We start from the raw sequence: 20,649 nt of genomic DNA, 5'->3' as shown, positions 1-20,649 counted from the left end.
CCTCGCCCATACTGGCTAAGTCTCCGTTCTGTGTACTGTGGCATCACCCAATCTAGCCTGCTCCACACCACGCACTGTGATGCTCACTTAGGAGATCCTTGAGGACAGCTGCACCCCTCCACTGGGACCCTCTTGGCCATTCTCTTGTTACCATGGAGATGACCCAAGAAGAGCTAAACTAGGGGATGGTTACAGACTAGTGAAACAGGAAAGGAAAAGCAGCCTGACCCTGGGCACAAGGGACAGCAATGACACAGCAGCTATGTGGTGATCAGAGCCACCTGGCTTAAGGGCTGGATTGGCAGGATTCTGTTCAGAAAAGGTGCTGGGAACTGTGCCTGGTGGCCTCTGCCCAGTGACCTTTGCCCTGAGTGTCTGGGAGCACTACACCCATGTGTTGCTCCTATTCAGGGACACTGTGAGGTGGGGACATAGTGTGCTTCTCAGCTGGCATCCAGTGGCCACTGGAGGGTAGCTGGGTCACAGATGTTCAAGTAGGGCATGAGCCAGCATGTGGAAGTGAGTCCAGCATCCCACATGCTCAGGCTGTCCTGAAAGGGCTACTTCCCTCAGAGCATATAATATGGCCCACAGGTTGGCTGTTAGACAGAAAAATAGGAGCCCAGTCATCCTGGACGCCACGGTGAACAAGATGGACTTTGAGGCCGGGTCAGAGTCTTACCTCTCCCACTGAGTTAGACAGAGCCTGGACTATCTTCTCGTGGGCTGTGGCCACCACACTCTGTCCGTTGATCTCGATGATGCGGTGGCCGACGCGGACACCCCCTCGCTCCGCAATACCCCCTCTCATGAGGCTGCAGATCTATGGGGACAGGTGAAGTCAGCACACACATGGCCACCACACCCTGCACGAGTTCCACCGTGTCCCAAAGATACGAGAAGAGAAGCTACTTTTGCAGGAACCCAAAGTGTCACTCATGACTCATGAACGAGGCCATCTGTGAGTTAGAGTGCGGTTTTAAAAAGAAGAGCCAGCAGCACAGTGTGGGTGTCAGAAAGCTTCTTCCTGCTGCTGCCTAGAGCAAGCATCTCCCCATCAGCCACACCCCAGTGCTCTTCGGAGGAAGACAGTCGGTCCGACCCTTTCCCACCTCATAGAGAGTTCGGTGAGAAAACTCTTAAGCAGCACATGGAGTTCAGGGAAGGGACACGGAACCCAGAAAACAGTACTGCATCCACTCACTCACAAAACTCACGAAAAGCGGCATCCATAGAGGCCACGGAGAGGAGAGGCATGTCCCATACAGGGAAGAGAGGCACACACCTCCCTCCAGCTGCTTCCTGGGAAGCATAGTGTTAATTAACCAGGCCATGGGGGCGTGCAGGAGCAAGTTTTGAGGTGGGGCTGGACCTTGCTCAGGGTCTCAGTTAGGGGCAATGATGAGGACCCGGCCAAAGGAGTCTATGAAGCTCCGGGATGTCCCCTGAGGCACCCAGCCCTACCTGGGTTTCAGTTGCCTGTAAGGTCTTAGGTACTTGCTTCAGTCTCCCTCCCCACCACCACCAGTGGCTGGCCAGCCCATCTCTCCTGCTGAGCCTGCAGGGAGCCTCGTTCCTCTCAGCTACGCACCCTGATTGAGACTCCCCTGAGCCTCCTGGAGAAGCTTGCCTACCTCGCGGCTGGTTTTGCGTAAGTGCTTTTCCCATTTTCAGCCTCATCTCACCCCAAGCACAACACATTAGTTTGCAGACAGGCCCCACATGACCCAATTAAGGCTATTTCCATATGGATCCTCCCTTCTCGTCCCACAGGATCTCCCAAGGAGTCAAGAAGTCTCCAGCGTGGAGACTCCCTGGAGTCCATACTGAACAGTTAGAGCATACAGAGCCCACCTCAAAACCCCTCTTGCGTGCCCCATGACCTTTGGAGACTAACAATTTTGTACCCAAAATTATACATTTGTTCCATCAATTCCAAACCTCTCAGAGCCAGACATCTGAACTCTGCACCCCTAAACTTCTACCACACACCTCACTGCCCCCAAACAGGCTTCCCTCTACCCTACAGGCCTCCTCAGTGATAGGGTATTGCAAACCCCTTGGTACCTCCAGCGCCCCTGTTACACACACACACACACACACACACACACACACACACACACACCCCTTGCCCTTTGCCTCTGCCCTGGCCTCTGAGGAAGGGGCTCACATCATCCCACCTGGCCCACCACAGGGGTCCACTTCTCTTCTCACTCATCTTAATTCAGCCCCCACAGGCTCAAGCCAGAGCCTCCCCCCACTTCTTACCAATGCCCCCTCTCTAGCCCCATGGTACACAATCCGCCTTGCAGGCTATATGACCGAAACAGAAAGGGACCTGTGACATTACCCAGGTTCTGTGACCCTACATGAAACAGTGAAGACAGTTTCCCTCAGTGGTAGTTGTCTTAGTACTTTTCTGCGGGGTCATTAGGGAGCCCCCACATCCCCTTGTCTTCCCTGCAAATGCTCTCCTCGTCACCCTGAAGCTCTTTCAGCTGTGTAAGCAATCAGGAACAAGGTTCCTTCTGTACTCATTTAGCGGCACTAGCTCCGCCCTTCGGGACCTTCACACTAGGTAAACCAAGGAGCCTGAGTTTATGCTGGTCAAGTAAGTCAGAGAAGGTAGTGTCCAATTGGAAGAACTTATGCTCGGGAAGCAGGTAGATGCTTGGCCCCGCATCCCTTCCTTCAGGAAGGCCTCCTGTCTTCTTAGTGCCTGCCAGAGAGCCTGACAGGGAGCCAGGGTTTTACCCATGTCTGCTAAATGGATAAACAAATGAATTGAATGAATGAAATAATAAATAACGATGTGTTTGTTGAGCATGGTGAGAATGATGGCAGAATTTGGCTGTGTGTCCAGGCTACCATAGCTGACAAGGTTTGCCATTCCCCTTACAAGTAAGCACTTGATGAGAATACACCTCAAGAGAATGCTGGTCTACGTTTGACAGATCCCAGGCCACACACTGGCCCTCCCTATCTGCCTTGGCCAGCATATTCTATCCAGATCTGTCTGGTTTATATGTTCTCCCTAGAGCTGGCCTGGTCAGCTCTCCCTAGACAGAGCGGCACCCCAGCCTTCAGTGCCCAGTAGCTACACATGGAGTGGGTAGCCCGGGCAGGGAGTGTGGGGTAGACTCACGATTCCATTCTGCACGCTGAAGCCCAACTGGTACTTGAGGTCAGGACGCTTGATGAGGACCGTGGTGACCGGGGGACAGCTGACAATGTTGAGCTTTACCTGTGTCTGGTTCTTCAGGCCCTGCAGAACATGGGGACATGTCACCAGCTGATTCCCCATGAAGAGGAACTGAGGGCTTGAATACCAGGGTCACACTCAGGGGGTATGGGAGCAGCTGTCACCAGGCCGTATACAAAAGAACTTTCTTTTCTCGAGGGCTATGAAGACTCCATTGTATAGTCAAAAACACTACACAGATTGACTTCCCCAAGAGGACCATACCAGCTCAGTGAGGACCTGAGCAGGCGCTGAGGGCTCAGGGACTGCATGAGGACAGGCTAGTGAGGAGCCAAGAGGAGCTCCAGGCTGTAGAGAGGACCAGGTCTGCCCCCAGCACCCCAGGCCAGAGTGCTTTGGCCTTTCATGGCTGCAATTTAACTCACCCAGAGATGCAGATACATACAGGGTTCCCAGGACACGTAGCTCTGAAAAAGCCAGGCTGGGCCTGTGGGTATCTGTCCCATTGGATAGAGGTTACTCTAGACGGGCTCGTAAAGCCCCCTCATGTCGCATTCTGGTATTAGAAAAGTTCCTCGTGTTGTAAGGACAGAGACGCTTATCCTAGTTTCATGGTTAGGAAGGACAGGGAGAGTCAAGCACAGCTTGCTGTGCTGCTACCAAAACCAGCAGCCCCTACCTTGAGTATTGAACTGGGCCATATAAAGACCTGACCCCACCTACACGTGTTCCTCTGCCTTGGCACCTCTCAAAGCCCTCTCAAGCTCACAGGACAGGTGGTCAGAAAGAGCACCAGCCTCCCAGTACCATGTCCACTTAAGACAGCCTACCTTCCAGGCTGCCATGACTAAGAAAAACTTCCAGACGCGCCCCCTGCAGGGCTAACCTGGGAATATCCCAGGCACAGCAGGCTGAGGAGTGAGATAACCCCAATTCCTTTTCCTACGCTGGCGAAGCTTGGGTCTTCCTCTGATTTCAGGTATGTGCTACTCTTGGGATCAGCGGACTGTCGTGGACCCATCCCTGGGTCTCTCTGGGCTTCAGTCTCAAGTGAGGGTTATGAGTCAAAGAGCAGCGGGGCTGAGGAGACCACCGGGCACAGGATCCCAGAATACACACCTTGATGATGCCCTGGCAGGTAGCCAGGGGCAGCCCCACCAGGCTGGTGCCATTGATGGACATGATCTGGTCCCCAATGCTCAGCTTCCCTGAGCGAGCTGCAGGCCCGCCGTTCATCATATTTGCCAGGATCACAGTGGGCAGGATGGAGCCCCAGCCTGATTCCACGACCACCACACCCAAAATCTCACCCTTGTGCTTCTCGAGCTGCAGCTGCAAGAGAAAGGGCACTGTGAGGGGGCACACTGGTAGCCAAATCCAGGGAAAGACATGACTGGCCTTGGTCCCTTGGATCCTGTCCTGCGAAGGCCCGTTTATCTCAGCTAGGAAAGGTTTGGGGCTGAGAGAACTTCCTTTCCTCTGGACTCACCCTGCACCAGCTTCTAACACTATTTAGGACCCTGGAGCATTCTGGGAACTGATAAGCAAGGAGTCCCTGCCTTGCCCAACTCAGCAGGGATTCTGGGATGCTAGCACGGCTCCTGGGCTCTGAAGTTTTCCCACCCACCAAACCCTCTGAGGCTATCCCACGGTCAAGCCTTTACTCTCATCTGCAAAGTCCTATTTCTTCTTTGCTTTAACGATGTCTAACTATTCGCCACACATTCAAGAAGCCAAGATGGGGCACGCACCCAACAAGGATACAGGATAATTCATTCGCTCACTCCAATAAACACACACAATCATCCCCTCACTCATCCCCAAAGAGCAGACTCATTCTTCATTCTGAAGCCCCCAAAGTTAAGGCCTTTGGGACCTGCTAGGGCTTCTGTTACCAGAATTTCACTGCCGACTCACCCAGGCTCCCTATTCTCAAGATGCCTCCCGTGAGCTTTGCAGAAATATCTCCTTGCGCTAAGCCGAGTGGTAACAACATTAAGGTGCACATTTTCGGGGCCACTAAGACTGACTGGAATCTTTGTCTCCACTGCAAGTGTCTCATCTCACACCTGCACGCACAGCTCCAAGGCAGGAGCAAGACGCATCCTGAGGGCCTCTGTGTTGGTACATTGGTGAGTGTGCGGACCGATACCTTGAGCCCATCCTTGTCTGGTGGGCTGAGATGGGGAGGCATTGAGACAGCCCCACACCCAGGCTGCCTGGCCCATCTCTTTGGGGGCTCAGTTAGGAGAGCAGGGTTTAGCAGAATGAGCTTTGGGGGGGGGGTGATCCCAGCTAATGTGGCTTACCTACCTCCTGGAGGCCCCTGGCCGATGTGGCTCACCCCCTGGGGACCCCCAGCCAATGTGGCTCACCTCCTTGCAGTTCTCCGAGTTTGAGAAGTGGATGAGGTCATCATTATACATCTCCTGGGTATTTATGATATCGCTGTATTCCTTCTGGCTCAGGTCTTCAGGGTTGATGCCGTTTGCCCTGAGGAACTCCTGGTAGGCCACGCTGAAGGCCTGCCCGATAGACTGGGCTATCAGCTGGGCCTGTGGGAGGAACAGGCCTGCTAGACCAAAGCATGGATACACAGGCTCCAGTAGGTGCCCAAATACCTTCAAAGGAGCCCTTTTTGGGGGCTTAAACAATGAAGGCAGTGACTCTGGGCTCTGTCTGTCATATCCCACCTCGGGCAACCATGATGAGAATCTCTGTTGTCTGTGCTACCTCAAGTCCAGATACTGGGACAGAGCAAGGCTTTTGTAAACTCACAGAAAATGACAAAGTAGAAGGATTTGCTAAATACAAAATTTTCTTGCTTTAATTAGGAACTGTAATATATTTTTTATTTTGCCTATTCAGTTCTAAAAGCAGAGTTGAGATCCCACCCCAGCCCCTGGAGTGACAGTTCCATGGTTAGCTGTCTATTCTATCTCTCTGGAATTAGAAGCCCTTGAGAGGTGGAGGCTGGTGTGTATGCCACAATGCTCTGGTATGGAAGGGTATGCTAAGCTGAGGGCCACAAGGCATGCATCTGGGACCCAGGACAGACTCCATGTTCTCGAGAAGATCACATCTTTCTATGCCCCAGGAAGAAACGTACGGAAGCCTGGATGCTGATGACAGACAGCTTCCCTGCCTGCACTACAAACAGGACACCCGGAGGCAGGATCTAAAGAGGCCATCTCCTGGACCACGCATGCATGCTCCAAGCTATGCAGCCCTAGGAAGGCATGGGACTTTGGGGAACATCTCAGTGCATAGCAAATCCAACATCTGCCTCCCCCGCCCAACCCTCTTGCTGCGTGAGCTCCACCTAGCCCCAGTCCCCCTCTGCTTCTCCTCCCACACACCTGCCATTGCCTACTTTGTAGGGTGACTCCAAAAACCTTGGTTCAGTATGATCTGAGAACAGGGGGTCAGTCTGGCTTCAACTCTTTTCTCCCTCTGCACAATGCTTGATTTAAGTGCTTCCGAATGAATAAGCATATCTAAAATCAAGCTGGGATGGATCATAGTCTCCACACACCAGGCCTTGCTTTAAATACTCATTGATTCTAGGCTGAACTGCCTGCCCAACAATGTTCTTGTTCCCACATCAGTGTATTAGCAGTGGGTGGATGCGGCAGCCCAGGAACCGCTAGGTGGCGCTGCCGGCCTGGATAAGAAAGGAACTGGTGCAGGAAGGAGCACATGGGGTTCTTGAGAGGAAAACAGCAGAGGGGGGGACTGTGCCACCACCCATCCCGCAAAGGAGAAGGGCCACAGATTGGGGACGGGGGATCTCAGTGCTCCCACTGCCAAACCCTGGGAAGGGCAGACTGACGGCATCAGGTGTCTTTGCCCACTGTCCTAGGTTGTTCTGTGAGGCACTTCCCATCCTCCAACTCACTCTTCCTGCTGTAAGATGCGTCCTCTCCTTATCCGAAGGAAATGCCTGAGAGACTCAGGTCAGCCATGCCATTTGGAAAGATCACCCTCTTCGAGCACAATCCATAGAGCCATGGAGTCTACACTGCCTGCTGTCCCCCACTTTCCCCTTTGGTTCCCACCTCCCCTTTTGTCCTTACCTGCCCTTGCTGTCCCTACCTCCCCTGATGCCTTCCAACCCTACCCCTTCCCCTTGTGTCCTGGTTTCCCTCCTGCCTGGACAGGAGTCAACTAGCTGAGGCCCCGCTCCAGCCCTTCCCACCAGAGCTCCTTGCTTGCTCCAGTTCCCAGCCAGGCCTGTGGGTATAGGGCTGCTATAAGGCCCCAGCTGAGCTGAGGGCTAGGTGCAAGGGCCTCAGTGCCTGGTGGCTTCCTGCAGGTGGGTTCAAGGTCCTAAAGAAGTCAGGAGGAGGCCGTGCCTAGCTCATATCTTCCTGGCTTCCGGGCTCACATCGCCACAGTCATCTCTGCAGTAGCATCTAGCCTTGCCCTAGCCCCAGGGCAGTGAATCCTACCTTACAGAGGGGCACCCGGGCCTCAGCAGCCTGCCTTGACAGGCTTACCATCGTGTCCCCTCTCTGAGAAGCTGCTCTGAGGTGCCTGACAGAGCCAGAGCAGTTTTTTTCTCACTCCTTCAAGGATTATTTAGGTTCTACCTTCACTGCACTCCCAACTTGATCTCCTGCCCCGTGGATGGGAGCTAATGTCACAAAGACAGCTCCTACCTCATTCTCTACCAAAAGTTGTCTGCCCCGGCTGTGCCTAGGCCCCTCCCATTCCTGGCTCCTCCACGATCTGCATACAAGCCCCACTGCTAGCCATCTCTTGCTCACACTACATCTCAGTTGACATCTACCACACCGGCTCTCTAGGACATCCCCAAGCACACGGACCTGTCTGTCCACCTGTGCACAGAACTTCATACGGTGGTGCACACTCGTGCACTAGCAGGCATGAACAGAAAGAAATGGCTTCTAGTAGAAAACTCCCATTGCTTCAAAACATTTTCAGTCGATGACTTAGGGAAAAGATAACAGCTCTCACACCCTGGTCTGAACCTGGTTTTCAGAGAAAGATTCTACACTGTGTTTCAAATGTTGAACTACCCGGACCCTATACCGATCCAGTAATGCTTGCAAGCTCTCCTGTGAATGAGCCTGCCTTAGCCCCTGCAGAGATCGGTGCTCCCACAATATTGCCACCACTGACAAAAGCTTGGAATGGCCTCTTCACAGAAGGTCAACAGAAAAGAGGTAACAGCTCAACCACAGCCTTCCTGGAGGCTAAGGACCCCATGGAGACACTGGAGCCCCCCCTATCCCACGGTCACCTCAGGTTTTGTTTCTGTTGTTTGGGTTTTTTGGTGTTGTTTTTGTTTGTTTGGTTTGGCAATTCTGATTGACATAATGATCCCATGGCCTCGGCTTCAGGGGAGTTGGGATTACAGGCTTTGGTCACCCTAGGATCTTTCAGCTATGGCATTTAAAATTTGAAAAAAAATGTTTTAAGTTGTTACATGGTTAAAAAAAAACACAGCAAAGGCAAAGCCTGCATAACCTTGGTGAAGACACATCCTTCTATGTATGCTTGGCATGTAAGCATGTGCATGCTTGGCATGTAAGCATGTGCATGTGTGCATGCTCAGCATGTAAACATGTGCATGTGTGCATGCTCAGCATGTAAGCATGTGCATGCATGCAACCTTGGCATGTAAGCATGTGCATTTTCATAAGAGAAAAGTTAGGGAAAGATGAACTTTATCTCTGAGCGAGAGGCTATGCAGAATGATTTCTTTGGTTAGATAGTTGTGATGTATTTAACAGCTCCGGAAGCACCCATGCTATGAAGGGAAATAAACCTGTTTATTTACAGATACAAGTGTGAGGAAAGGCGCCGACTCCTCTCACGCATGGACTCTGGAGCTAAGTGGCTGCCGGCTTTCAGGAAAGCAGCCAGCTCCCCACACCCCGCATCCTAGCCTTACTTACGTCTTCTGACTCAAACACGTGACAGATCATCTTGTACTGCTTCTTCCCCTCCTGGGCCCCAGGGGTGGTCTCAATGCAGTCCTGAGAGGCCGACCGGGGCATGCGGCGTCTGGCCATCAGAACCACGATGTTGCCGATGTCTGCAATGTAGGAGATGGTGCGCAAGGCGTGGTCCATCATGGTTTCCTGCCGGGGAGGAGGAGAGGCCACGTCAGGGAGCACTGAGGAGGAGAGGCCAGGTCAGGGAGCACTGAGGAGGAGAGGCCACGTCAGGGAGTACCGAGAATATTCGTCTTGAACAACCAGGCTAACATGGAGTTTTGTAACCTTGAGACCAGGCCACTCTAGTGCAGAGGGCAGGGCTGTCCTGTACACTGGATGATGGTACTGGCATCACTGGCCTCTACCCACTGGATACCAAAACCAAAAATATCAGGCCCTTGTTGAGGACCACAGCTCTAGTTGACATAGTGTTTCATGATGGTCCTGGACAAAGTGGCCCGGGGTGGGGCTATTCAGCCATGGAAGAGAAGCATCCATGTGCTGGAGCGCATCGCAGTAACACGCATGCTTCCACACAGGCTGACTCCATGTCCTCCCGGCTTTCCTGTGTCAAAGCCAATGATGAGTTTGCCACAAGTTCTAAGAAGTAGCAAGCCTGGCTGTGGTCAGCAAGTCTCCATAGTGGTCCCTGGCCTGGCCCATTACTCTTGATGTCTTTTGTCACTTGATGGCATCTTGCCCATGACCCCTTCCTAACAAGGCTGCACACAAAGGCTCTGAAAAAACTAATCAGTTGTTCTTTTGTGTCTTTGTTCTCCTGTCACAAAGGGAAATCTGGTGTCTCTGAGGCTCTGACCTCTGGAGTTCTCTTCCTCGGCACAGATTCTTCCTCTTGCCTTGCATACACCTGACGAGGCAGTGGTCTAGTTGCTGCCAAGGTTATGAGGAGGCTCATCAGCCACAGCACTGGGCAGGTGGGGGCCGAGTCTTTGTCAATGAGACTCTGGCATCTGAGACGCTGGCCGCTAGCCAGAGCTCCCAAATCTTTGCCCAGCTCTGGCTTCTCAGACAGAAGCAGCCACTGTAGTGGCCTCACTGTCCCTGGCCATGCCCGGTCACTTCAGCCTCTACCTGCTCACTTGTCCCCACCCTCCAGCCATCTGCCAGTGCTCCAATTTTCCATTCAAATCACTGTCCTGCTGCCCTCTCCTTTCCAGTTCCTTCTAAACAGCGACTTGGAAGAAACTCACTATCTCTCTCGATGGCCCATTCCCCCGTCCCTGGGAGACGGCATTCTGGCACGGGCACCTTGAACCCAGGAATAGAAAGAAGCCATGGTCCTCCCGAGCAAAGCCCTCCTTCGGCTGGACACCTGCTCTGCCGAGGCCCCAGGCGCAGCAGCTGGCCATGGTGATGTGGGCAGCCGTCTGTCCGGTGCTTACCTGGGTGTCAGCATTTAAAACTCTGATCCTCTGGGTGGAGATAAAGAGGTCTACTTCCGTCAGCGCCTGGGCATCGCCTTCCGAATTCTAAGACAGAACCACAGGTGCGGTCACACCCCAGAGGCCCACCACGGTTCACTGCCTTATACTGTCCTCTAGCGACCCTGAGGTGACACGGAAGGAAACACTAAACCAAAATGGGGCAGCCACTGGAAGCCTGCACGCATGCGTGGTGGGGAGCCCCCTTTTGAGCGCGAGCTCTCAGGGCACAGGGCACAAAGAGGCAGCTTGCCATAGCAGGGGCCTGGCTGGGGTCTTACCGCCCCCCCACCCCAGCAGCAAGCAGGGTCCCTTGGCTAATTCTTGCTGGATGTGGCGATGGTGACTGTCATTACCCTCCAGGGACACTCTTGAGGGTGGAGACGGGAACAGGGGGAAACGTTCTCAAAGAAGCTTGCTTCAGATGGAAGCCCTTCCTTTCTACTTAAATGTTCATAATCACATGACCGCCCTTCCAAAGACCACGAGGAGAGACGGAGGACAGGGCTGAGCATTGCCTGACAGGGATATGGAGGTGCAGGAGAAACTGTCACACTTTGTGGTCTCCACTGGAAGCGACTCAGCCCTGGAGCTGAGTAGCTGCTCAAGGCCTGTCCCTAAGCAGGACAGCGTCTAATTGTTTCTCACACCTCTGAAGATACTGATCACCTCACAGAGGCACTGAGGTAGAATCCTCCCATCTCCTACTCCCCTACCTTCTACCCCCCCACACCCTGTTTTCCCCTGTAGGGAAAGGGAGCCCAGCAGGTGTGGTCCTTTGGCCACAGCCCCAGAGAACGTTGCCGCTTTGAGGACACAGGAAACTAGATTTCTCGTCTTTGAAATGTAAGGAAAGAAAGTGGGATGGATAACAAGCCCGGTGCTATGTCTCCCATGGGCTTACCAAGGCCCTCTGACACCAAGCTTGTTGGAGTTTTATACAAGTACATAGAAAATAACTAGCATTTACGAAATGACCAGGTCAACAAACCAATGACTGTCAACCTAAGTTTTGAAAGTCTACCCAGGCTTAAACTCCTTGTTTCTTCTTTTTTCTATTTTTCCTTAGGTGTGCATACCATGACCTTTGCTCCCTAGGCAGGTGCTCTGCCTTGAACCACATCTGGGAGAGAGGGCAGTTCCAAGACAAACTCTGTCCCAGTTTAGTGAGTAAAAACTAACGGCCCAAATATCAGAACAACACAGTTAACACTATGAGGCAAGCCGAGTTCTAGACACTCTATGCTGTCCAAGCAGATGTCCTATTTAGGAGTGTCCATGCAAAACAGTTCTGCAGACATGAACCTTGCTCCAGGCCATGGGAGACAGTAGATAAGAACAGCTCATTAAAATAAGCAATATGGCTTCATTCCCAAATCCAGCATTCTCCTCACAGAGAAGACAAACCTACGCTCTGTGGTACTCCTTGAATTCCCACCAGAAGTCCCCATGCACAAAGGAAGCCAGGCACACACACACACACACACACACACAAGCACCGCTCTTTCAGGCTCGCATGGGTTCTACACACCGCTTTTTTCTTGATCTTAGCAGCCTTCTGCACCCTCTGAGCAGCATGGAAGAGAAAAGAACATCAGGAAGGAAGCTGTGGCAAGGTTATTTCAGCCTTGTGCTTAACAGAGAAAACTCAGCCTCTGCAAGTCCCCTGCAGGGACCATTGGACAGTCACCACCCGGCTGAGAACATACAATAAAGAGAGACCATTCATGCCTGCCACCCCCAGGCGTAGAAATGACTGTCGACCACTCCATAGACCCGAGGAATGGGATCAGGGACCAGGAAAGAGGCCAAGGTGGGTCAGGAGCCATAAGGCCCAAAGGGGCAGGCCGGGTCCAGCCCGAATCCTTCCTTACTTCGCTTATCTTTACCAGCATAGATGGTCTCGTGGTGCCCTCTGCTTCCATCCAAGGAGATTAGCGTGTAGTGGGGGCAGGGGGCATTGTTCCTCTTCATTCCCACAGGCCGACATTATTCAGGCTCCACCTTATCCAGGGTGGGACACCAGCTCATATTGTCATGTCCCCTCCCCTGACCTAACTTAGCTTCACGGGTATGGTCTCATGTTCTACCTGCTCATCATCACCTGCTGGAAAAACCACACAGGTCCCAAAGCCTACAGAGCGTTGCGTGTGCCGGTTTTCCTCGAGGCTATGCATTTGAGTGACAGTTGATGTATTCTCCCTGCTTCTAGAAGCACTTTGGTGCTAAAAATACACGGTTGGGACCGGATTTAAGGCTCCAAACAAATACACTTAAAGACTGGGATGTTTTAGAAGCGTCAGTTATCTTTAAAAGACTGTTTCCCAGTGACTGGCTGGACCACATTTAAGGAGCTAGGGATGACTCTGCCCTGCTGAGCATTGGCCAGCCAGGCTACAGGTTTGGGATGCTGGGCCACGCCTGCTTTCCGTGCTGGACAAAGCTCCTGAAGCCTATGTAGTCCCCGCTTCAGAGCTCCCCCAGGGACCCACCCAAGTAACCCTCAGGGTCTGAAAGTACCCCCACCTTGACCCTGCTCACAGCCTCCTGAGCCTGCATCATTCGGATGTTTTTGGAGGGGTTTCGCTCAGAGAGCAGCTGGGTGGAGCCCAGGTAGTTGGCTGCAAAGATGATCCCATCGATGAGGTCTTCTGGCTCGCAGGGCCCTGGAACTGAGGAGGTACAGAATGAGTGACGCCCTGAAAGAGAACCAAGGGTTCACATGCCCGGCCCGGCACAAGGTGCACAGCCACCAGGATGGTGGAGCAGGAGGACGGAGCTGTGCAGCTGGCCTGCAACTCAGTGGAGGCCAGTACAAGTCACACAACTGACACATGGCTGGATGGCTCTGCATGAATGGTGTGGTGAGGGGACCTCTACCCCAGCAGACTGTCGCTTCCAGGGTGACACGCACCCGCTGTGACCCAGAAAGGACTGCCTCCAAACACAGAGACACTTACCACGCTTTCATGGAGGTACGTGAAGGGCCATGTTGAACTCTTCGGGGACTTTCTCTCCTCCCCTGTCCAGTCTGCTGCCAGCCTGCAGCTTCTCATCCCACCCAAACCAGGCCTCAGCAAGGCACCAGGGCCCTGATTCTATCTGTTGCCTCTAGACTATGGAAACACCACAGATGCTCTGATGGCCTGCTCCGCCTCAACCGTGCAGTGCAAGGCCCCTGGACACTGGTGCCCTGAGCACTGCGGCTGAAGACTGGCTGTCCCCGAAGGCACAGCAGATGCCCTGTGTCTGTGAGCTTCAGAGCCTGCACTATGAAGTGAGACCTGAGATGGTTGTATCCATGCTAGGCCAAGTGCAGACTTTCTGCTGTGGTTATTCCCTGAGAAGCTACAGTGGAGCCACGTTCACATGACACGCCTATTGCTGTCATTGCTTTAAAGGCATGAGGGAGGGTGTGCAAAGGACAAATGATACGGGCAGCGGCAGACTGGCTGCCAAAGGGATCTTGGAACCAGTTCTCCATAGCCATCAAGGAAGGGATGACTGTTACTTTAATAAATTGAAGCATTAAAGGCTGCAGGTTAGTGGTTCATGGTTCCTCTCCGGGCATCACAGCTCTAGTGTGGGGTCCACTAACAGGCTTTGTAAGGGACAGATGGTGACTACTTCACGGCTTGTCCTGTCTGTTGCAAGAGCTGACTTCTGCACTTGAGATACAAAAGCCGAGGCAGGCAAACGGAACTGAATGTGCAGGGTGTATCCTCTTAAAGTTTTATTTATAACATTAGGTGGGACTACAGTTAGCCAACAGGCAACCTAGTGGAGGCTTACAATGCTGTGCCTGCTGCCGGTCAGGATCTCCCTGACCATCCTGCATGGACGGATGCTCCAGTGACTTCCGGTCTGCTGGCATAGCCCTTACAGCAGTATAAAGCCATTGAGCTCCCACACCATGCCGCGTCCTTGGGGAAGAAGCGTGCCCCACTGTAGAACTCTGTAGGTAAGTGGGACGAGTCAAGGGGGATGGGAGGTGGTCCTTTCTCAAGCCTGTGTCCAGAGGTGGACACCCTTCACCGTGTCAGCCAATGTGGCCTGGCTGACAGGGTTCCATCTGGAGACCCTTGGGAAGGGGCCATGCTACAGGGCTCTCCTGGGGGCTCTGCCTCCTGCCATCGATAAACTCGAGCTTTCTGGGTTCAAACTGGCAATCTGGCAAGCACCCAGATGCTCGGCAAAAAATCCCACCACAGGTTGCTCCTCCCACAGTCGCTGTCACCTTGCTGATGGCCAGTGCAGCTGCATCCTGCTGCTTGGGTAATGCCTTTGGTACCATACTTCTTCCGGCCTCCCACCATAGCACAGAGCGTGGTGATCGCTGAGGTCAGAAAGATCCAGCTGAAGCTCTCTGGTAGGTGTCAGGCTGGCATGGACTCTCAGGGAGCTCCCCTAACCTAGAATTTCCTCTTAGACTGTCAGGCTCCTATCCCACAGTGCTACCCACCACATAAACACACAGACACATGCTACACACACACATACACACACACACACACACACAGGGAGGGGAGAGGGGAGAGGGAAGGAGGGAGGGAGGGAGGGAGGGAGAGAAGAGAGAGAGAGAGAGAGAGAGAGAGAGAGAGAGAGAGAGAGAGAGAGAGATTGATGGAGGGAGGGAGGGAGGGAGTGATTTTAGAGAGAGAGAGAGAGAGAGAGAGAGAGAGAGAGAGAGAGAGAGAGATAGACCCCAGTTGCTGGGGATGGGAGTGGGACATGCTGTGGCTCTGAACCTCACACAATGGCCCCATACTCCTCTGGGGAATGGTAGGGTTGTGAGCTTCCAGCAATGAGGAGCTCTTGGCTCTTGGTGGAGAGCAATAGCTGCCGTGGAAGACATCTTCAATTATTAAAGCAAAAAAGTGCCTGTGATTATCTTAGCCCAAACTCAGATGACAGAAGAAGAAGTCTGAGGGAATTGCTGGCACCTGAGGGAGGCAGGTCTGGCATCTGGTGGCCAGGTGCCTCGTCCCAGGGAGATGGCGTGTGTGAGCCAGCACTTCTCCACGAGCCAGCTACTTCACCCTTAGTGGGGACAGAGGGAGCAAAGGAGTCACAACACTCAGAGAAACTCCTGACCCGTGAACTCAACACAGCTGTGGTTTGACCCTCTATAAGATTGGGTTGCTAGACATCTCATCATGGAAGAGAGAGGGCTCATGAGGTTCCCCTCCCTAGGATCTATTAATGGTTGCTCACGGAGGGATGTCACTCTCCAGGGGCATAACTACAAGCAAGCTGTCATGTTCCAGTAAATAAACCCTCACCTATGCTGGATAAGCTGCAAGTAAACACAGTGGGTTCTCTCTCTCTCTCTCCCTCCCTCCTTCCCTCACTCTCCCCCTCTCTTTCTCTCCTTGTATGTGTGTATGTGTGTGTGTGTGTGTGTCTTTCTGCCTTCCTCTGTCTCTGTTTCTCACACACACCATGAAGACAAAACACCACAAAGACGTGAAAAGGGAGTGAAAGGGGGGACTTATTGGGGAAGGGTTTCAGTGAGAGAGGGAGGGTGAGATGGGGTAACCAGGTATGAAAATGTCCAGAGTTAATTATCAAAGAATAAAAAAGAGGAATCAAGGCTTTGACTTTCAAATCTGTGGCGGCTGGGCCTCTGAACTTTCTCTGACTATACAGTTGAGACCTCAGGGGGTGAAGCAAGGGTCCTGGTCAACCCCTGGGCAGGCCTAGAGAATTCAGTAAGCCCCGGGATTGGGACAGGCATGCTCAAACTGCAAGACAGCCACAGTGGAGCAGAGTGGAATCAGGAAACTCCTCCCCAGTCAGGAATTTCCCAATCCAAGGACCCTCTGGAATTCATAGATCCATAGTAGCTTTCTCAAGCAAGGTCTCTCATACTCTGCCCGCAAGGGCAAGACAGCTTCAACCATCCCTGTAGCTCTCCAATGTCAGGGCCTCATCAGGCTCTTCTTTCCAAAGGCATCATAGCCCTAGGTCTGGAGGTAGCTATTGGCAGCAATGGTCCTTACCCAGGCGTACCAGTCAGGGGGTTTCAGAAGCCATGCAACGCAAAAGAACAGGCAGAGTAGATGCTGCCACTCTGACTTCTGGGACTTCAGGCTGAAGGATTTCAATTTTTCTATCACAGGCCACCTTGGGCTAAATTCTCTCCAGTGAACACAGGTCAGAGATGTCTGTATCATAGCTCATAGGACTGCATTCCCCCAAGTGGGGCCCAACGTAATAGTGTGTGTGTGTGTGTGTGTGTAAAGGAGGAGGGAGTACCACTGTGTTCTGTGGATGATGCAGAGCCTTTATCTACCCTTGGTGAGGCTCAGCCAATACCAGAGCCTAAGCTAGGTAAGTGTCCTCTCCTCTGGTGGGAGGGCAGGGCAGGGATGGGTCTCTGAATCTGACTCCCACTCTCAGAGGCTGCCGCCTTATGGTTCTTTCGGTCGGCTCCCAGGAGACCTGACCAGCTTTCTGGATCTTGATGAGGCTCATGCTCCTGAAAGAACTGTGGACGGGACTGCTGCTCCTCACAAACCTGGAGCAGTGGAGGGCACAGAGCCAGCCCTGTGTGTGAAGGGCACTTGTTCTTCCTTTGCCGCAACTCCGGCAGCAACCCTTAGATGACACCAGCAGAGGGCGATGGCGAGCAGAGGAACTCCAAAGGCTTAACGACAGGTGAGCCTGAGTCCCCAGAGGGCAATGTGCCCCCTTCCCCGCGCACCTCTGAGTCACACAGCATATTGTCCCATGTGTACAGTTGACAGGGGTGTGGGACACTGTTCTTCCTTCCCTATGTGAAGCAGCCTTTGTTTGCAGCATGGTTAAAGAGCCTGCGCTCCTGCCCTGGAGAGTCCAAGTGCTCTATCCGTGACCCTGGGCTCTGTACTTGGACCTGAGGCTTCTTGCTGGCTCTGTGGACTGGGAGTTGCTGGGGGTCTCATGGAGCTACCTGGGAAGGACAATCCTGCATGTTAGGAGTGGGCAGAGGCTGCTAGCTCCAAACCTGCCCGCCTCTCCCTTGCTGCCAGAGGGCAGAGCTGTGGGGCCAGAGCACAGCTCTAAGTAGACAGAACTCTGTGCAGCTGGGAGCTCTGGGTGCGGCTGGCGGGTCTCACTCACCAGCCCTGTGTGGAAGCAGGAGTCCCAGCCATCAGTCCTTCACAATGCCCTGGAAGTAACCTCATTGTTCCATTTGATGAGAAAGACCATTTCAGCAAAGTCAAATAACTTTTCTCAAATCAGTATCCTGCCTGGGAGGACTTGTGATGTCACAAAACGTGGCTCACTGCCTAGAGGATGAGGCTGACACCAGTCCACAGGCCAACACAAGCTCATCATGAAGGACGGTGGTGAGCGCCAGGAAGGGACGGTGTGGCCCCGAAGGAGGAGCAGCAGGCCTGACCTCTTGAGGAGCCTGAGGAGGGCTGCCAGTGGATGGGAGGCTGTAACCCGGGACGACATCAGTACGTCACAGAAGAGAACTTTCCAGACTGAGGCAAGAGCAGGTGCAAAGGTCCTGAGGTGGCAGAGGGAGAAGCAATTCAGAGGGACTAAAAAACGTCCAGACGACCCAGTGTGAGGAATGAGCCAGAGGTTGGAATGACTCAGAGTGTAGAAAAAGCACTGGCCAGATACGAGGACTCTGGAGCCATTCCAAAGATGGCCACTCTGGCCTAACAGTTGGGGAAGCAGCCCAACCACACCACTTTCTCTAGAGGGACAAAACAGAGAGGAAGAACAGACAGCAGCTAATGGACCATTGCAGGGGTCCAAGCAAGCAGGAGAGGGTGCTGGGGTAGACCATGAGGATGATGGGAATGGAAGATTCAGTCCAAATTCAGGCTGAATGTGAGGTGCGGTTGAGGGGAACTGGAAAGACGTTCCATCTGTGCCTAGATGACTGGAGCTTCTACTCACTGTAAAGGGTTCCTTGCAAAAGCACTGGCCTTGGGGTGGGGCTTTTGGACCAGTTTAGCTGCAGGGGCCAGGGCACCTTCCAAGAACAGCATAGAAGACAGCCCAGGTTAGACGACAGAATAAGAGTGAGCAGTGAGCGATGCCAACTAAAGTTGCGGGCATGGGCGAGTCACTGTGGGGAGGACAGCGAGCGTGGTGGCAGAAGGAGACCCCAGGAACCAGCTCTGCCAGGCATCATGACAAGAAGGGGTTTAGAGAGAGAGGAGGCAAGCCCATCTGTACCGGGCTGGCAGGAGGCCATCTACAAGGGGCCCCCATGTACTGGGCATCCTGACAAGACAGCCAGCGGTGACCTTGGAGCAGTTTCAAGGGCTAGCAGGTGGGAGCCAGCCCATAGGGTGAGGAGCGTGGGCAGGGGCAGACTGTGAGCCATTCCCCAGTTCCGGCTCCAAAGAGGAGGACTGCCAGTGTGCAGGTACGCAAGGCAGGCAGATGGATGCAGTAGGAGGGAGCGAGGAAGAAGAGGCTCCAGATCTTGTGAGGACCATGATGCAGAGGGACACCTGTCTCCATAGCCTCAGAAAGGCCACAGATCTCACACGTCACTCTAGGGGGACTCTTCAGACCAAATATCAAGGAAGCCACACAGGTCCATGCAGAACCAGCCCATGGGAAGGAGCCCCAGAGAGGGGAAGGAATGGCCTCCGGGCCTCGCTGGAAAGGCTCTGGGGTCTACAGTGTTTCTCTCTTCACACCAGCCTAGCCCAGCAAGGCTCTACTCTGCAGCAGCTTGGGCCTCCAAGACGCCACCACGCAGAGCACCCTGTGCTGCTCATAAATGGTGCCACCTGTAAATTCAGACCTGACAGAGGCAGGGTGGTCATGGACAGGGAGTGGTGCTTTAGAACACAGTGAACGGCAAGGGTCAGTGGCCGCAGGAGGAGAAGCTGTGACAGAGAAGGCCAAAGCCAAGTCCAGCCCAGTCTCTGACTCTGCTGAGGACACCATAAGCATTAGCTTGTGTCTGGGCATTTTTTTCCTGTAGCATTATTTGTAAAGGCAAAGACCTGGGAAGCCCTCAGGTACAGCTGAGCAGGAGCCATTCTACAGTGGAGTCCTGTTGAGCAGTCTGGAAGGCCACTAGCACCATGCAGCTCCTGGGCACATGGCTAGTGTTAGAAGGAAGGTACGATGGAGGGAAAAAAATCTAAATTCACCCCAATTACCTAAACAGAGGAAGGTAAGCTCACAACAAATACACATGAAACATTAACCACAGCATAAACCCAGTGTGTAAAGAAACTTTGTATAACTCCCCCATAAAATCCTATTTAAAACTTAAAAGACTTTTATGCATTATGTGTGCATTTAAAAGGAACAGAGCATTTTAGAAATTTGAAGAAAGCCATGTTAAACGTTACAAATGGCTGTCTATATGGAGAAGTATCCAGAGAGAAGACAGGAGGTAAGGATCCAGGACTAAACGCCTCAGCACACAGCATACCTTGAGTTGTGACTTTTTAGACCCATGCAAGTACTTTTCATAGTCATACTGACAAAAGCTTAGCTCTCAGAATTAAAAGAAAAATGAAACAAAGGAATCTGAATGCTCATTTGTGACCTAATCAAACAACTAAACACGAGTCAAGCATTTTTAAAAAGCCACCGCAAGACACAGTATTGGTCTGGGATTGACTGCTGTGGGAAGAGAGGTACCAGGGACCCCCCGTGGGCCGTGGAGGTGGTTCCCTCCCCTCCTGAGGCCATTTGGTGGTACGTCCCTGCTGAGCCTTGCTGCGAAGAATGAAGGCCAGGAAATCCTAACTGAGCCTCCAGCCCTGCGTCCTTGGCAACGCTGATACTGTTATCTCTGGGACTGGAGTGTGATTAGCAGAATGAGACAAATCCATAATCACTTTGAGAATCAGAGCCTGGGACACGGGAACAAGAGAACATGAGTACAAGAGCCCTGGAGCCCTGGCAAAATAACAGGACGAATCAGTATGCAGTGCAACTTTGAAAATATAGCACACTAGTTATTGTTTATTGAGTATAATTGCATAAAAATTACCACCAAATTTAGTGGCTTAAAACACCAAACACTTATTATCTTGGGAACACAGCTATTTCTCAGCTG

At 52.8% G+C, this 20,649-nt stretch overlaps 1 protein-coding gene across 2 annotated transcripts in view; it reads right to left on the bottom strand.

The window, feature by feature from the left end:
* Window positions 1-20,649, bottom strand: part of Apba2 (amyloid beta precursor protein binding family A member 2) — a 205,650-nt gene that overhangs the window by 2,651 nt on the left and 182,350 nt on the right. For both annotated transcript variants that reach the window (XM_050149207.1, XM_050149208.1), the window contains exons 7-13: window positions 13,137-13,282; window positions 10,572-10,658; window positions 9,127-9,312; window positions 5,578-5,757; window positions 4,322-4,534; window positions 3,146-3,265; window positions 683-823 (exon numbers count right to left, since the gene is read on the bottom strand). In XM_050149207.1, the coding sequence (XP_050005164.1) occupies window positions 683-823; window positions 3,146-3,265; window positions 4,322-4,534; window positions 5,578-5,757; window positions 9,127-9,312; window positions 10,572-10,658; window positions 13,137-13,282 (1,073 nt within the window). The remainder of the gene's footprint in view (window positions 1-682; window positions 824-3,145; window positions 3,266-4,321; window positions 4,535-5,577; window positions 5,758-9,126; window positions 9,313-10,571; window positions 10,659-13,136; window positions 13,283-20,649) is intronic.

The sequence above is a fragment of the Alexandromys fortis genome, unplaced genomic scaffold (assembly GCF_014885135.2).
Source record: "Alexandromys fortis isolate MF-2015 unplaced genomic scaffold, M_Fortis_MF-2015_v1.1 scaffold_67, whole genome shotgun sequence".
Taxonomy (NCBI): Eukaryota; Metazoa; Chordata; class Mammalia; order Rodentia; family Cricetidae; genus Alexandromys; species Alexandromys fortis.
The sequence above is the reverse complement of the archived record's forward strand: the minus strand, read 5'-3'. Positions and strand labels throughout refer to the sequence as shown.